Source organism: Protopterus annectens, chromosome 8.part0 (assembly GCF_019279795.1).
Source record: "Protopterus annectens isolate FY-2018-M chromosome 8.part0, PAN1.0, whole genome shotgun sequence".
Lineage (NCBI taxonomy): Eukaryota > Metazoa > Chordata > Ceratodontiformes > Protopteridae > Protopterus > Protopterus annectens.
In genome coordinates, this window is record NC_056741.1 from 869,529,273 (window position 1) to 869,548,399 (window position 19,127).

Sequence of the window (19,127 nt, forward strand, 5' to 3'; positions counted from 1 at the left end):
GGGAGGAGTTTAAATATATACAAAAGATTTTATACTACAATAAAAGGTAGAAAAATTAAGAAAAGCAAACTTCACTTAACTAAGAACTGTTGAGCACTGAAGAATGCGTCTGTATGCATTGGTGGTAAACGAGATCTGAAGAGGTAAAGCTAGGGAAAGATGATTGTGGGTAAGGGAACAGCTCGAGCCTGGAAGCTAAAGTCTGTTGAAGGCAGCCGAGTCGGATCAGAGGATCTGATCCGTGACCCATCACTGAAGCAGAATGAGAGGGACAACATCAGATCCACACAGTTGCTTTCTTCTGCCCAGGACAGGGCAGAAGAAATAATACCTAATTTGCAGACATTTGAACTTAAGTGCTACCTGGAACAGTCTATACAGTATAGTGAACATGAAAGGCATTATTATGTCATTAACTTCTACTAGCCACATGTTAACTAACATTCACTATCATGTGGCCTACCAGTGTAACAACCTTTTCATCTCTTTTCTGGAAACTTTTTTTCTCTTATACCACAAGTTAAAATAAACACAGTAAATTAAAACTATATTTAGATTTTATAACAACTCACCTGATTCTCCTCAGTATTTTTACGACTTTTTTTCTTCTTTAATATCTTTGGTTCACCCTCTATCTTGACCCTTGGTTTCTTCTTGGAAACAAAAATTAAAGATAGACTTCAGAACAACACACCACATTGTCTGCCGAGTATATCAAATTAATTTCCAGCTAATACTATGGGTCATGCCAAGAAAAGTACAGTTTTGTACCTACCATAAATGTAAATGCTCGAGTGTATACACTGCTGCAGTCATTACACTTGGGTTATCCTGCCATCAGGCGGTTCCCCAGTCGGCCTGAGTTCCAATGTCTTGGTCCGGCGTCGGTTGCTGTCGCCTCCTCCCTGACGTCAGTGTGACAGGGGTATACAAGATGCAGCCGATGCCATTTTCTTCAGTTTTTCTTGCCCCAGATGGCAGGTGCCTCTAAATAGGTAGACAATTCCAATTGCTACTAAAATATACATAAGAAAAGCAAAAAACAACTTACAGCTACCAGCAAATACTCCCCATAGGTAGTAAGGGTAGAAGACATAGGTATGTACCAGCCAGTAAGAGGGGAAGGAGGGAGGGTAACCTGTACTGCAGCAGTGTATACACTCAAACATCTGCATTTATGGTAGGTACAAAACTGTACTATGTTCATCGTGTTACACTGCTGCAGTCATTACACTTGGGAAGAACCCCAAAGCAGAGGTAGGGTGGCTGGTTGTATAAGGCATTAGGGGTGGCTATAAGGCCCTGAAGCACTGCAGTGGCGAATCCAGCTCTGGATTTAGAATATAGAGGCAGATTGTAATGCTTGGTGAAGGTATGTACAGAACTCCAAGTTGCTGCTTCCAAAATGTCCTTGGTAGGTACTCCCCTGAGGTAGGCAGTTGAAGTGGCTGTTGCCCTGGTGGAGTGAGATCTAATTCTGCTAGGTACAGGTTTTCCATGGCATGTACAGCAGAAACATATACAATGTCCAATCCATTTTGAAATAGTCTGTTTTGAAACGGCTTTTCTCTGTGCTCCTGCAGCATATGCTACCAATAATTGCTCAGATTTTCTGAAAGCTTTGGTTTTGTCCAAGTAGAAGCGTAACTGCCTGTGAATGTCCAAAGAGTGCAGCAGTCTCTCCCCTTTATTCTGTGGTTTAGGATAAAAAGTTGGCAGGTGAATAGTTTGGTTTAGAGCCACACTGGATACCACCTTTGGCATAAACGTAGGGTTAGTTCTTAAAGACACCCTGTCCTGGTGGAAAATGAGGAAAGGTTCCACTGCCATTAGTGCCTGTAATTCTGAAACTCTTTGTGCTGATGCTATTGCCAGAAGCAGAGCAGTTTTCTAAGAGATATATTTTAAGTCTGCTGTGTTAGCTGGCTCAAAAGGAGGTAAGGTTAGTTTTTCCAAAACAAAGTTGAGGTCCCAAGTTGGAGTAGGTGCTCTACGGGGAAGTCTTATATTTTTAGCCCCTCTGAGGTACTGTTTTAACAGAGGAGTAGAAAAAATTGGTGGATCCGTGTTGTAATGAGCAGAGATGGCAGAGGCGTGGATCTTGATGTATGAGAAGGAGAGGCCTTTGTCCAGCATCTCAGTTATGTATTGTAGTATCTGAGGAATGTATGGGACAAGAGGGTCAAGGCTGTGAGCTTGGATCCAGGCACAGAATCTCTTCCATTTATCCGAATAGGCTTTGCAGGTACTTGGCCTTCTGGCCTCCAGAATGACGTCCACAACAGCTTTGGAGAGAGCATTGCTTGCTTGACTAAGGAATCTTCCATGCAGCTAGGTTTAAGGTCTTTAGCTGGCTGTGTAGTATTTGATTGTTGTGCTGAGTCAGCAGATGTGGGATTTGAGGCAAAATCCAGGGTGGTTCTTGTGCTAAGCTCCTTAAGATTGGGTACCAGTGCTGGCGTGGCCAGTCTGGTGCAATCAGGATCATCTTTGGCTCTTCTTGCCTGGCTTTTATGAGTACCTTTGGCAGGAAAGGTAGTGGTGGGAAAGCGTATACTTGTAGGTTTTTCCAGCTGAATGAGAGGGCACCCACTTTCCATGCTTGTGGATGGCAACTCCTTGTGCAGAATTTTTGTAGCTGGCAGTTTATTGGGGATGCAAACAGATCTATGTCCGGGCTCCACCATTTCTGTGTTATCATTCTGAATATTTGTGGGTTCAATTCCCATTCGTGGGGATCCATGATGTTTCTGCTTAAGTCGTCTGCCAGTGTGTTTTTCTCTCCTGGCAGGCATTGTGCTTGCAGATGAACTTGAAGGTTTATAGCTGTGTTCCACAAGGTCATGGCTTGTCTGCATAGGGGGTAGGAGTGAGTGCCCCCTTGCTTATGTACGACATAACTGTGGTGTTGTCTGTCTTTATCAGTAATTGTCCTGGATGCAGCAGATCCTTGAAAGCTATAAGGGCATTTTGTACAGCTGAAGATGACTTTGTTCTGCGGGCCACGTGTCCTGAATACATTTGCCTGCCATGTGTGCTCCCTAGGCGTAATCCGATGCATCTGTTGTCAGTGTTTGCCTGGCTGTGGGTTGTGTAAAAGGCTGTCTCTTGTTGAGGTGACAAGCTTGAGCCCACCATTGAAACTCCTGTTGAATGTAAGGGATTAGTGGTATAACTGTTTCCAAACTTTGACAGTGTTGAAACCATACATTCTTTAGGTACCATTGTAGTTTCCTCATATGCAGTTTGGCATATGGAATTAGTAGTATGCAGGATGCCATGTAACCCAAGGCCTGCAGAATTTTTCTTGCAGAGAGTTGGGTCTTTGTTGCCATCAACTGAAAGTATTGAGTCAGTTGTCTTTGTTTGTCTGGCGTGAGATAAGACATCTGGGCCGTTGTGTTCAAGCTGGCACTCAGGAATATAATCTCTTATGAGGGCACTAGTTTTCATTTCTTTTCATTTACCGTGTACCCCAGGCAACTTAGTAACTTTTTTACAAACGCCAGATGCTTTAGAAGAATGTCCTTGCTCTCTGCTTGAATCAGGCAGTCGTCCAGGTACAGATAAATTTGAATTCCTTTCTGTCTGCAAAATGCAATTACTGGTGCCAGGCACTTTGTGAAGACTCTGGGCACAGTAGATAAGCCAAAGGGCAGTGCAGAGAATTGGTAGTGCATTGAACCAGCTATGAATCTGAGGTATCTTCTGCAGTTTTGTCTGATAGGGACATGCAGATATGCCTCCTTGAGGTCCAAAGTCACGAGCCAAGCTTTCTTGCCCAGCATGGGAAGAAGCTGCTGTAATGTCAACATTTTGAATTTCGGAACATCCAAGTAAGTGTTTAGAGATGAAAGATCCAGAATGGGCCTCCAAGCTTTGTCCTTTCCGGGTACCAGAAAGAGTCTTGAGTAAAATCATTGTCCTTGCTCCTGTGATGGTACCTTTTGAATAGCTCTCATATCCATGAGTGCTGTAATTTGTTTTTGAGCCTCTGCCCATTGATTTGGTGGCAGATTTGGCATTCCTTTTAACCTTGGCAGTGTGTGAAAGTGGAACCTGTAACCTTGAAATACAATGTTGAGAACCCATTTGTCTTTGGTGATCATTTGCCAATTGTGGTAGAAGAGTGCCAGTTTTCCTCCCAAGGGGGCTGCCAAGACGGATTTGTTTGGCAGCTGTAGTGGGAAGTAATTGGAGCTGCTTTTTATATGGTTGGGGCCTGTCTTCCCCTACTTTCCGGCCTGATGCAACCCATTGTTGAGGCCTATAAGGACCTTGTGTTTGACCTCTACTTCTTGAACGTCTGTATCTTCCCCTTTGAGGTCTGTCTAATTGGAAAGGACCAATTCTTGGTTGGCCAGTTTCTGCTAAATCTAGGAGGCTGAACTTGTAAGAAATCCTTCACCGTTTGCATAGATTTTGCCTTATCCTCCATTTTCTTTCATACCTATTCTGCCTTCACTCCAAATAACACATCCTGCTGCAAAGGTGCATCCAATAACTTTGCTTTAACATGATCTGGTAACTTATGTTCTTTTAACCTAGCATGTCTTCTAATGACACAGCCTGTAACTGCTGCTCTGCAGGAGGCCTCTAGAGAATCAAAACCACATTGCAAAGTATGCTTTCCCACTTGTTCAGCTGCATGCAATAAAGCTTGCATTTCTTTAAAATTAGGTGGATCTGATTCTGGAAGCATTTTCTGTTTTAACTGAGACAGTAAAAATTGCTGATATTTTAGCATGTGATACTGGCAATTTAAGGCTCTCATTGCTAAAGTTGCAGACGCATATACTTTTTTTTCTCATCTGTCTAATGCCCTGGAATCTCTGTCAGAGGGGACTGGATTCTTGGCTGATGAGGCCTTAACTCCTTTGGGTCCCTGAGAAATAGTTTCAGGGTCAGCTACAGGGATTTTATACAGAAATTTATGTGAGTCAGGGACTCTGTAGTATCTGTCCGGTTTACCAGGGGCTGGAGGTAAGGAATCAGGATTTAAGCTGGATTCAGTATACAAATCATCCACAATATCTAACACTGGCAGAATAGCAAGGGGTCTGTGTTGAGGCAATAAAAGGAAGTCTCTGAGCCTTTTCTTGGATTCTGAGTAATCCTGGTCATCCCAGTGGAAATGCTCCCTCATGGTATGTAGGGTTTCCCCAAAGGAGCAGTCCTCAGGTGGTGAGGCTGATGGAATTGATTCCTCAGCATCAGAATCCTCATAAAGGGGTAAAGAGTATCCTAGGTCTGAGGATGAATCAGAAGAGATGCAACCTGGTCGGATGAGTCATAGTTTGCATCCTGTCTAGGCCTTTTATCAGGAGGGGGATGGGACCCCCTGATCAGAGTGATTAGGCCTTCGGCCATTTTGAGCATTTGTTTCTTAGGCATAGAGGCCTGTCCTGGAGAATGCTGTAATTGTTTCTTTGATTTTAAAGGAGGCTTAGACTTAGCTGAGGGTTTAATGCTTAACTGAGTAGGTCTGAAGACACCCTCTGAAGCTGTGGATTGCTCAGCTACTCCGGATCCCCCTGAAAGGTTAGTCTCGGTAGGCTGAATAAGTTGTGCGTCCGAAGGCCCAGCCATCTCCACGTGGGAGTCAGAGGCGGCCTGTGATTCTACAGAAGCGGTCGTCAGGGGCTGCGAAGGTGCCTCGCTGAAAATCGGAGAACCGACGACCGGCCTAGAAGAGGCTTCGTCGTCAGTTTTAGGCCTCGGATACCTATCCTTGCCTTTGCGCTTTTTATGTATTCCTGTCGTTGGACGTTCTGACGGCACGGCGTAATTGAATTTTCTGCCAAAATAATGTCGGGCAAAATCAAACCAACATTTAATAGTGTGCTTGTTAAACCTAGCACAAAACCGACAACCAGTGACGTGGTGGTCTGGGCCTAGGCATGGGATACAATGGGAATGGAAATCCTTATGAGGTATTTGCTTCCCACAAGAAATACAATTATTAGCTTTTACTGACATCGGTCTGAGGCAAGAAAAAGTTTCCCCAACGGGGTACTTAGCTTTGTTGAAGACTTCGGTTCTGGATTCGGAATGAAAATCTCAGGAGACGGCCGACTGGCACTTGCGAACTGCTTTTGCTTCGGGCAGTGCGCGGCAAGAAAGACTGAAGAAAATGGCGTCGGCTGCATCTTGTATACCCCTGCCGCACTGACGTCAGGGAGGAGGCAACAGCAACCGATGCCGGACCAAGACTTTGGAACTCAGGCCGGCTGAGGAACCGCCTGATGGCAGGATAACCCAAGTGTAATGACTGCAGCAGTGTAACACGATGAACATCTATAACATAAAAACAAGATAAAAACAAAAGACAAAGTATTTCTTTTCTTATCTCCGTTTTCATTCCTACATTTATAAACTGATATTGTTTTGGGCCTTAGAAATGAAGTACCTGCTGAAGCAAAACCCAATCAACCTAGGTGCAACTGAAGCCTATAACCATAACAAGATGAACTAATAACATGAATACATTCACGCATGTGTGCATGCACACAAGTGGCCAGAACAGTGCTCAAGGTTGGAGAATAATGGTCTCGTGATATTTATACATTAAAATATTTTCCTGACCCTTCCTCTGAGATGTACAATGACCACAGTGAATTAGTTTTTATATTAGTCAATACTGTTCACATTTCTATACAGAAGAGTAGTTTCAAACCCAGATGTGATCGAAATTTTCACAGGAGATAAAGTTTCTACAATGTGTAAACTGATGGTCTCTCGTACTATGAATGAAATGTTCAAAGGAGACAATCTCTAAAATATGTACATTTGAGATCTTTTATACTGTATGGAAGAATGAATGCTTGCATTAATACAAAGAAACGTGAACATGCTTATTTGATGTAAACCTAAAGCAGTCTTTCTACTGTAAACAATGTAAGCACTGAACTCAGAGATTAAGTGTGCATAATTAACTAAACAAGTCACAAGAGGGGTTAAAGTCAAGACAGCTCTCATTTTAATTTGTTGATCAGCAAAAACATAGAAATCTCATATAAACATCACTTGTGTTTTAATATCTCTGGATAATTTTGTGCATAAAATTGTCAGTGCAATTTTGTAAATAAAAGGAAGGAGATATAAATTACATACTGCAGCAGACCTTTGCAGCAGCAAAGGATCTTTGCTTGCAAAAAAAAAAAAAAAAAAAAAAAAAAAAGCTACTAAAGTTTACAACACTCACAAATCTAGCCATTATAATGAGATTTTACCCAATATATGGTCTCCTGGGGTAAGATGATGGCATGGGTTTGTAGAATCTGTATTTCTTTACATTAACTCTTGTTAACTTGTTGATGTGAGAAGTGCAAGATGCTGCTTTAATAATGATTCCTTTGATTTATGTCTTCTGTTTTAAACTCATCCATACAGGAATGTCCAGTTTTGCAAGACATGAGAATGTGCAAACAGCGGCAGCTTTGCTGTAAAAGCAACTGACAGCTTTTACTTCACCTTATTTTATTGAATAAAATGACCATATAGTCAGGTTTATGGGTTGTGTAAAATCACAGTAATGTCATATCTGAGACACACCTGCAGTATAGACTTCTACACAGTTTGTCGTGCATCATCCTACTATATATATATATTTAAACATTTATTTTAATATTTCAAAGTCATCACAAACGGGAGGAGAGCACCCAAGATCTCTTTACAAACAGAATGAAGATCTAGACTTACTCAACTGGTTACAACCCTTTGAGATGAGTGTTACTCTGTTAAACTGTGATTTTCTGTAGCTTTACTGTCCATGGAGTTTTCAATCTTTGTACTCGCTAGTAAACGGACACTTTGTGATTGACCCTGTGGTGCCTCATTTGTTTTATATTTATGCTGAATTAATTTCTTAGTTTCTCTACAGGGTAGTTCTCTGCTACAGGTTTCCTTTTACAGATACTATCCCTCTATCCATACATCCACCACTTAAGGTTGATTCCAACAGACCACTGAAGCTTTCCTCATATCCAGCAGTCTCCCCTGAGCCTTCAAAACCACTCCCCCAGTTCATTCAGCTCAACTCTACCAAGGTCCTCCTTAAATATACACAGGAATAAAAACACTGCAATTCTCAATTTTCCAAAGCAGTAAATGCCAATAAAGACTTCTGAAAGAAGCAATTTAGGTTTCGGTAGAAGCAAACCACTACCTCGCATCAGTATGCTGTTTTTCTCTATACCCAAACCCCCCAAATGTCTCAATTTTTCTTAAAATTCACAAATACAATACACTATAATCAGTTAAAATGTTACTGGGGAAAAAAAAAGACACGATGCACTGCTATTCAAGATCACACAAGACAGGACTGAGGAAAACAGTGAGGGCCAGTCTAGGAAATCTTCAATAAATAAGTAGAATTTAAGCCTTTTTTTTGCACTTGTGAACTGTATTTTCAGTGAACCATTGCTTGATTTTTACTGTTTTTTGCTGCTGTGACCGATTCTTTCTGCACATTGTATATTTGCTTCTTCTGCCTTAAATAGCATAGGCTAGATTCAGACTTGCTGAATCTAATCTGTTTGGCATCACTTGGGCTCTAAAACCAGCCATCTTACATTACAAAGGCCTCCCTGCACCCTTGTAGCAGATGTGTGTAGCTCAGGACCTAGCAGTGTTGGAGACTGCTGGAATAAAGGTTCTGTGAGGGGCTTTCCCATTGGTAGACTGTGTTAAAAACAGCTTAAATTCACTTGTATTTAAGCACTGCGCAAAAGAGGTTAGCAATGCCTTGTATAGACACAAACGCCTAGAACCACTTTTTTTTCCCCCCAACCACCACTCAGTGAAACCCACTCAGACATCCCTGCTGCTCTTTGGGCAACTTAGTTGCGTACTGCTGCACTATAGGCAGCATTGACCCATTATCTTCACTAATTCTATATAGATTTAAATTCCCTTGTTAATACCAGAGTAATAGCTGATCTTTTCCCTCCCACAAACTAGGAATTACCTGCCGCTATGGACTGTCAATTTCTACAGCCAACCTGACTGACATGGGCATCCTGAGGCAATGTAGCAATTGCCTCATGCATACTGACAACCCACCTGCTCCTAAAGCAAACACAGTATATATGACAGATGTCGATAAATCATGAAACTTGAATCAGTCCTCTCATGCAACAATAAGCAAGAAATCAAAAAAGGTGGTCACCGCACACACCTGTACACTTTCACAAGACAAAGTCAAGACACACAAACCCACCATATGCAGAGGTACTGACCAAGGACCTACCAAAAGACAAGATACCTCCCAAGCACAAACAACCCTCACATACTGGTACGTGAACAGAAACCAACAGTAAACATAATACGCATATCAGTGTCCCAGCAATTAAGTCCTTAAGCCAAAACATATCCTGGTCATACGCGACTCAGTAGTGAGACACACAGACGTCCCTCTCACCAGGATGGAGAAGGTCACGTTCAGCTCTGTCAGGTTCCAGGATCCGTCAAGTCATGCACACACTCAAGTCACTCAGCATCAATTACCGTTATGATTCTGTCATAGTAGACGGAGTGAATGACTTGAGACATATCTCTCGGGACTATATGAAAAGAGACTTGATTGAACTGCTCGCCCGGCTGGAATGCCCCTAGCCCTAACCAGCATTCTACCTTCACCTAGGATGATGCCACACTCAGAGAAACAAATGACTGACTTCAACAATTGGTTTAGCTTCTGGTGTCACTCTAAGGGGATCCAGTATCTGTCAGCCTGGGATGACATGGTCGACGAACCTCGAAGCTTTTGCCAGAGATGGCATTCACCTGTCTCCTCAAGGCTTTACGATATTGGCAAAGATGCATGCCTCCCTCACTGAGCCTTTTTAAGGCTATGTTGAAACAAGAAACCTTCAGATATAAAAAAATAATTCTGGAGATAAACTCAAGATCATGCTGCTGAGAGCTAGAAGCATAAAACAGTAAGCTTGCACTCCCTGGAAACACTCCTTACCTTGGAAGACGCTGACGTCTGTGCAGTCAATCAGACTTGGTTCAAGTCCACAGAGAGTACCCTGTCCACGCAGGGCTACAATGCCTTCTACACGTTCAGACCCCAAAAATGAACATGAAAGAACCAGAGGTGGAGGTGTATCTATTTTCGCTAAATTTAAATACTCACGATTGGTGAAACAGTACAATTATATTGAACTATTCCAGGTTCAAATAACTACAGGTAAAATACCCTACCAAATCACAGCTAGCTACAGGTCCCCACCATGAACCAGGAGAAATGCAGCATCTACCTGAACTTGCTTGAACATCTCAGCATACAGCCAAAAGTACAGTTTTGTACCTACCATAAATGTAGATGTTCGAAGATCCACATTGCTGCAGTCCTAACACTTGGGTAGTCCGCTGTCCCTCGGTCGGCCCGAATATCAGAGTATAAGGCTGACGTCGGTCAAGGCGCATTTGACTGACATCAGAACGTCAGGGTACAAATGCGCATGACCGACATCATATCCTCAGTCTTTTCTTGCCCCAGATGTCAGAAGACCCTCAACAGAAAGGTCAAAACCCATAGACAACAACCAAACAATCAACCAACCTAACACTAAAAATATGCACAATATAAACAACATATACAATATACCTCAGATTGAAAACCCAGCCCACACAACCGCCTCAAACTACAGAGGGGAAGGAGGGAGGGTAAATTGGACTGCAGCAATGTGGATCTTCGAACATCTACATTTATGGTAGGTACAAAACTGTACTATGTTCTTCATCTCACATTGCTGCAGTCCTAACACTTGGGTAGAATCCCAAAGCAGAGGTAAGGGAGGATGGCCAGACTATAATGAAGCAGGAGCTGCCAAAATGCCCTGCAAAACAGCAGTGGCAAAACCAGCCCTGGATTTAGAGTACAGTGGAAGGTGGTAATGCCTAGAGAAAGTATGCACTGAACTCCAAGTAGCTGCCTCCAAAATATCCTTAGTTGCCACCCCTCAAAAAGCTGTTGAAGTGGCAGTAGCCCTAGTGGAATGAGGCCTAATCCCAGCTGGAATCTCTTTGCCATGATGGGAATAACAGAAAGCAATGCAAAACCCAATCCACTTAGAAATAGTTTGTTTTGACACTGGCTTGCCCTGAGAACACAAAGCAAAAAAAACTAATAACTGCTGAGATTGCCTGAACCCTTTTGTTCTGTCCAAATAATATCGCAACTGCCTGTGAACATCTAAAGTGTGCAAAATCTTTTCCCCTTTATTTTGGGGATTTGCATAAAAAGTAGGCAAATGAATAGTTTGATTTAAAGCCACACTAGAAACCACTTTAGGCATAAAGGAAGGATTAGTACGTAAAGATACCCTATCCTTATGGAAAATTAAGAAAGGCTCAACTGCCATAAGGGCCTGCAATTCAGAAACCCTTCTTGCAGAAGTAATGGCCAACAAAAAAGCAGTCTTCCACGACAAATATTTCAACTCAGCAGTAGCTGCAGGCTCAAAAGGTTGTAGAGTGAGTTTCTCCAACACAAAATTGAGATCCCAAGCAGGAGTAGGAGCTCTTCGTGGGGGTCTTATATTCTTTGCCCCTCTAAGAAATTGCTTGAACAAAGGATGAGAAAACAATGGTGGGTCACAGTCGTAGTGAGCTGAGATTGCTGCAGCATGAATCTTAATAGAAGAGAAGGACAAACCTTTGTCCAATAACTCAGTTAGATATTGAAGAGCCACACTTAAATTAGGCTCAGAAACATCCAAATCCTTTGCTGCACTCCAAAACAAAAATCTCTTCCATTTATCTGCGTACACTTTCCTTGTACTAGGCCTTCTAGCTTCCAAAATCACATTTAAAACTTGTTGTGGAAGATGAGACCCTCTATGGTTCAAAACAGAATATGCCAGGCTGTTAGGTGAAGAGAGTGAAGTTTGACATTGAGCAAATGACTGTCCTCCTGGGACAACAGGTGTGGAATCAAAGGCAAAGGCCATGGAGGCTTCCGTGACTAGACTTCTCAGTAATGGGTACCAGTGCTGTCGAGGCCAATCTGGAGCTATCAAAATCATCCTTGGCTTGTCCTGTCTGACCTTCAGAAGTACCTTTGGGAGGAGAGGCAGAGGTGGAAAGGCATACACATGAAGATTTTTCCAAATGAAAGAAAGAGCATCCACTTTCCAAGCTGTGGGATGAAACCTCTTCGTGCAAAACTTTGGCAGCTGGTGGTTTAGTGGAGAAGCGAACAGATCTATGTCTGGAGTTCCCCATGACACTGTCAATTTCTGAAATACATGAAGATCCAGTTTCCACTCGTGGGGATCCATGATTTGTCTGCTTAACACATCTGCTAAGGAGTTCTGTGCTCCGGCAGAAACCTTGCCTGAAGATTTAGTTGTAAACTGAGAGCAGTCTCCCACAAAATCATTGCTTGCCTGCATAGAGGATAAGAATGTGTTCCCCCTTGCTTGTTGATGTACCACATGACAGTTGTGTTGTCTGTTAGAATCAACACCTGCCCTGGAAGAAGTAAATCCTTGAAAGCTATTAATGCAAACTGGACTGCTAACATCTCCTTCAAGTTGATATGTAGATGCTGTAGTCTGACAGGCCACTTTGTCTTGTATCCACTTTCCATTTAGATGAGCTCCCCAAGCTTTGTCTGAGGCATCTGTCATTAAAATCTGACTCGCCTCTGGCCGGGTCACAGAGAGTCCCTTGTTTAGGTGACATTCCTGAGCCCACCACAAAAATTCCTTTTGAATGCAAGGTATTATTTGAATGACAGTGTCCAGATCCTGGCAGTGTTGTGTCCATACATTTTTGAGATACCATTGCAGCTTCCTCATATGCAGTTTGGCATTGGGAAGCACCAGAATACAAGATGCCATGAACCCTAAGGCTTGAAGGACTGTCCTTGCAGTCAGCCCGGACTGAAGAGATAGTTGATGGAAGTAAAGGGAAAGATTCTTTTGTTTGTCCGGGGTTAAAAGGCCATCTGGGATGCTGTATTCAGTCTTACACCCAGAAAGCACATGTCTTGAGAGGGTACTAGACTGGACTTTATTTCGTTCACAGAATACCCCAGGCATCTTAGCACTGCTATCACATAATCCAAATGATGAAGAAGCTCTTCCTTTCCTTGAGCCAGAATCAGGCAATCGTCCAAATAAGGATAGATTTGTATCCCTTTTAGCCTGAAGAAAGCTATCACTGGAGCCAGAACTTTCATGAATACTCTGGGCGCAGTAGATAAGCCAAAGGGCAATGCAGAGAACTGATAGTGAGAAGTCCCAGTCCGAAAACGCAGATACTTCCTGCAACTTTGTCTGATAGGAACATGGAGGTAAGCCTCCTTGAGATCCAAAGTTACCATCCAGTGATCCTTGCCCAGCAGAGGTAAAAGCTGTTGTAACGTCAACATTTTGAACTTGGGAATGTCCAGATAAGTGTTGAGGATAGATAAATCCAAAATTGGTCTCCACGTGTTCCCCTTTTTTGGTACTAGGAACAGGCGAGAATAAAATCCTAGGCCTCTTTCTGGCATAGGAACCGGCTGTATGGCCCCTATTTGGAGTAACAGAGAAATTTGCTTGTGAGCCTCTATTCTTTGTTGAGGAGGAATGTCTGGCATGCCTTTGAAAGGAGGCAAGGTATGGAAATAAAACCTGTAACCGTGGTGTATGATATCCAATACCCATCTGTCTTGGGTAATTATACTCCAATTTTCTTTGAAAAGTGCCAACCTTCCTCCCAAAGGTGCTGCCAGGCGAGAAGGTTCTGGCAGCTGAAAAGGTAGGTCATTGGGTCTGTTTACGAAAGGACTGACCCCTGCCCTCACCGAAGACTGTGCAGGAGAACTCCCTGTTCTAGGCCTGAAAGAGCCCTGACCTCTGCCCCTGCCACGTCTAGATCTACCCCTAGACTGGGAATCATAAGAAGGATCGTCCACCCCTTAGTAGGCCAATTTCTACTAAACTTTGGAGGCTGAACCTGCAAAAAATCTTTAACAGTCTGCATAGACTTAGCCTTGTCTTCCATTTTCTTTAAAACTGCTTCAACAGGAGAACCAAACAAGACATCAGATTGTAAAGGAGCATCCAAAATCCTTGTTTTAACATGGTCAGATAAATTCTGATCCCTCAGCCAGGCATGCCTGCGAAGAACTGACCCAGTGGCCGCCACCCTAGACGAGGCCTGTACAGCATCAAAACCACATTGCAAAGAATGCTTACCCACCTGTTCAGAAACATGCACTAAATCTTGTAACTCTTTACAATCAATACCTTCCGCCAGAGCATCAACCTTAGACTTCAATTGTGAAAGGAGATAATTCTGATATTTCAACATGTGGAACTGGCAATTCAAAGCTCTCATGGCAAGAGTGGAAGAAGTATAAACTTTCTTTCCCCATCTATCCAAGGCCCTGGCCTCTTTATCTGCAGGAACCGGATTCTTGAAAACAGAAGCCTTAACACCCTTAGGCCCCTGGCTAACAGTTTCTGGGTCTGCCCTAGGACTCTTAAAAAGATACTTATGAGCTTCAGGCACCCTGTAATACCTATCTGGTTTAACAGGCGAGGAGGCAAAGAATCAGGAATAAGAGAAGCCTCTGCAAACACATCTTCCACCACATACAGAACAGAAGGTATAGCCAAAGGCCTATGCAGGGGTAAAACAAAAATTCCTAAGCCTTTTCCTGGAATCAGAGAAGTCCTGACCTTCCCATTTAAAATGCTCTCTCATGGAATGAAGAGTCTCTGAAAAAGAAAAATCCTCAGGAGGAGAAGCAGAAGGAGTAGAATCATCCACATCAGAATCAGAATAAGGAGAATACTCCTGCAAGTCTTCAGCCGAAGACTCAGACACATCCGAAGCCTGCTCATAATCCCCCAACACTGGTTCCATCCTAGGCCTCTTATCAGGAGGGGGCATAGAGCCTCTAATTAAAGTAATTAAATCTTCTGCCATTTTAAGCATGTGCTTCATGGGCACAGAACCTGAAGAACTAGGAGTGACACCCACAGAAGCTAAACTAGACTTGCCTCTGGGAGAAGCCTTGGGAACAGAAAGAGAGGGCCTAGACACCTTAGGAAGGGAGGGGAGTACAGTTATCTGAGAAGCCCCTGCAGCCTGACCTGCCTCCTGGGAGGCCACATCCTGTAAAATCAAAGTTTCTCCCTGGGACTCCAGAGAGGCCTCTGTCGGAACCACCGGTTCCACTGATGTCTCTAAAGAACCGGCGTCCGGTTCGGACGACTCCTCTAACCTAGGTTTGACTGCCTTGTCTTTGCGCTTCTTTGAGGAAGCCGGCGTCGGAGCATCCGACGGCATATTGTAATTGCACCGCTTCCCAAAGACTAACCTGGCACAATCCAACCTTCGCTTAATAGTGCGTTTATTGAACCTAGCACAAAAGCGACACCCAACAACGTCGTGCTCAGGTCCCAAACAAGGTATACACAAATTATGGTAATCCCTATGCGGTATCTGTTTCCCACAAGAAATACAGTTATTCACTTTTTCTGACATCCGGTAAACCACTGAGGCAAGAAAAAAACAAAATATTCCCCAACGGGGTACTTAACCAACTCTGACTTCAGTCTGAAACTCCGAATTCGAAAAATTTCAGAACGCCGAACGGCACTTGCAACACTGCTTCTGCATCGGACCATGCGGCAAAAAAGACTGAGGATATGACGTCGGTCATGCGCATTTGTACCCTGACGTTCTGATGTCAGTCAAATGCGCCTTGACCGACGTCAGCCTTATACTCTGATATTCGGGCCGACCGAGGGACAGCGGACTACCCAAGTGTTAGGACTGCAGCAATGTGAGATGAAGAACATCACCTTAATCATGGCAAACTAACTACCCATCCATTGATTGGGCGACTTACACGAGCACAAACCCGATCACACTAAGGTTCCTGGACTTTGTTAACTCAAATGAACTGGAACAGCTATTCTGCACCCCCCACAAGCGGATCAAATGTCATAGACCTAGTACTCACCAATATGGGGGGGGGGGTCTGCAATACCCACAGTGTGTGGCCCTCCTTAGTTAAGTCAGACCAAAAATCTGTCTCGTTTGAAGTAAAAATCAGACCTGACACTCTCATAGAAGTGAAAAAAAAAATGAAACATTTCTCCAAAGCAAACTATTGCCTACTAAGCAATGGTATAAATAGTTTCAAAGATCTGCTAACACAAGCAACAACGTTTCCCATGTGGAGAAGTACACAAATGCCCTATACAGCCACTTAAGCAAATGTACTGACTTGGCTGTACCTGCAAGAATAAAACCAGATCCTCTCGTAAAATAAGCCACCCTGGTGGACTGTAAGTATAAATAAGTTAAAGAACAAAAGAAACTGATATCTAACAAGAAGGAATGTACTCAAGAAAGGAAGATTACCCTACACAGCCTAAACAGGCAAATCAGAAACCTTGCAAAGTCCTGTACAACTAGTTATGAGACTAGACTGGCATCATAAGGCATTCTTTAGCTAAGTCCGTCACCTCGAAGGGAATACTCAACTGAGTGCCAAACTTACAGAGGACAGCACCACTCGCACAACCTGAAGTAACTGACAATCTGATAGCGGACAGATTTGCTGACGTCACCCCCCCTTTCCCCCTTTCTCCACCAGCCATATCCCACAGCATTCTCCATACCTGCCCTCTACTAATTATCTGCAAAGAAAAAGAAGTTATGTACCTACCATAATGTTCCGTGTTAGTTGTCCTTCATCTCACCTTCCTTCTTGCTGTTTGGGTTCGGAGCCGATCCTCTGCTCCGACTCGGCCTACTTCTCTTGCTCGAGAGCTATTTACTGACCCGAGGCTAACCCTTATCCCAGAATGCCCAGCGTCAGCTACCCAGAACTTGTTTGTGATAGCGCACACTAGACTTATAAAGTAACCAGTAACCTAAAACTGATTTACCAAAATAACAGATCAGAGTAAACTGTCATAAAATTACCTGGCATGTGAACCAAGAAAAAGGAAATCAGCCAGTGAAATCCTCTCAATCCTCCAGGAAGGGTGAAGGAGGGGGGACGCAAGAAGGAAGGCGAGATGAAAGACAACTAACATGGAACATTATGGTAGGTACATAACTTCTGTATGTTAAGTTGTCCCATCTTGCCTTCGTTCTTGCTGTTTGGGACAGCGTTCCTAGCACCTAAAGACCCCGGGTGGCTCATTGGAACAGACTCTTCAGAACAGTGGAACCAAAGGAAGCCCTGCTCCGGGAGACCACATCCACTTTGTAATGAAAGATAAAGGTATGAGGGTTTGCCCAAGTGGCAGCTGCACAAATTGAGTCTATGGGCAATTAGACTGAAAGGCTACAGACGTGGCTAATGCTCTAGTAGAATGACCGTTCGGTTTTGCTGGTAGATGTTTATGCCTTAACTGATAAATAAAGGCAATGGTGTCAGATAACCATATGGATATGGTCACCTCAGAAACTGGAAGGCCTTGCTTATTGTGAGCATAGGAGAGAAATAATTGGTCTGACTTTCTTAGCTCTTTGGTCCTACGGAGGTAAAAATGTAATTGTCTGTGCACATCTAGTTGGTGAAGACCGTATTCTGCCTTGTTGCTATAATTGGGAAAGATGACAGGGAACATCGATGGATTGATTTAAATTGCTTTCTGAACAGACTTTTGGTATGAAGGATGGGTTGGTTCTCCGAGAAACACCATATATGGAGGACAAACACAGAGTGCTTGGAGTTCTGAAACATGTCTAGCTGAGGTAATAGCAACCAGAAAAAGTGTTTTCCAATAAAGAAATTTTAAGGGACATGAAGCTGCTGGTTCAAAGGAAGACAGAATCAAATAAGTCAAAACTAAATTGAGATCCCAAGGAGGAGGTGGATCCCTCACTGGGGGTCTAAGAAGAGATGTTCCTCTCATGAAGGCTTTGCAGAGCTTATGAGACATAATGCTAGAATTAAGAATTCCAATATGAAAATTAGATATGGCTGCCAGTTGTACCCTGATGGTAGCAGCAGCTGCACCTGACTGAAAAAACTCTGCTAGAAATTCTAGAAATTGATGGACTGGGGCTGAAAAGGGGTCTAAGTTTCTAGATTCTGCCCAGTAAGAAAATCTTTTCCATTTGCTAGCATAAGTCTTTCTCACAGTTGACTTATGGGAGGATACAATATTGCAAACTGCTGGGGAGATACTTGGAAGCCTGGCTAAGGTAGGAAGTGGAGAAACCAACTGTGAGCTTGAGAGTCTGAAGGGATTGGTGTAACCCGCCTGACTGATGAATCAACAGATCTGGCACTGGATCCAGAACCCAAGGCTGGTGTAGAAGGTGAAGGAATGGAAACCATATCTGTTGAGGCCAATAGGGGGCAATGAGGATCATTTTGCAACCCAACGATTTTGCTTTCTGAATGAGTCTTGGAATTAGGGGAAAAGGGGGAAATGCATAAAGAAGTCCCTGAGGCCAATCGTGGACTACAGCGTCCCTGGGAGTTTGACCTGGAGGAGGAAGCAGGGAAAAGTAGCTGCTGCATTTGTTGTTGAGGGGGTGGCAAATAGATCACAGCAAGGCTGGCCCCATTTGCGGAAGATAAGGTCCGCAACTTCCTGATTCAGAGATCACTCGTAAGGCATGAGCATAGCCCTGCTGAGCCTGTCTGCTATTACGTTGGATTTCCCAGGGATGTGCGTTGCTGTCAGAAAACATTGGGAGGAAATCGCCCATTGCCATAGTCTGAGGGCTTCTCGACACAAGGGGTAAGACCTGGTCCCGCCCTGCTTGTTGATGTACCACACAACTGACTTGTTGTCTGTTTGGATGGCAATAGTCCCGGAAGGAAGACAGTCTTGAAGAGCTTGCAATGCTAGGAGCACCACTCTCATCTCTAGGACATTGATATGCAGATGGTACTCATGAGGTTGCCACATGCCTTGGACTGTCCTGCCTAGATAATGCCCCCCCCCCCTATCAGGGAGGCATCCGTGGTCACTGTGGCTACCGGAGGGGGTTGAATGAAAAGTCTGCCCTGAGTCACCAGTGGGGAGACCATCCACCAAGAGAGGTGTCTTTTGCATGTTTCTTTAATCAGGATCATGTGAGAAATGGGTAGTTCCTGGAAGGACCACTGCATGAAGAGAAGCCACTGAAGGACTCTCATG

At 43.6% G+C, this 19,127-nt stretch overlaps 1 protein-coding gene across 1 annotated transcript in view; it reads right to left on the reverse strand.

Annotated features, from left to right (window-relative positions):
- LOC122809125 overlaps positions 1 to 19,127 on the reverse strand; it is a 3,089,885-nt gene that overhangs the window by 1,254,896 nt on the left and 1,815,862 nt on the right. The window contains exon 8 of the mRNA XM_044080384.1: positions 573 to 653. Coding sequence (XP_043936319.1) covers positions 573 to 653 — 81 coding nt within the window. The remainder of the gene's footprint in view (positions 1 to 572; positions 654 to 19,127) is intronic.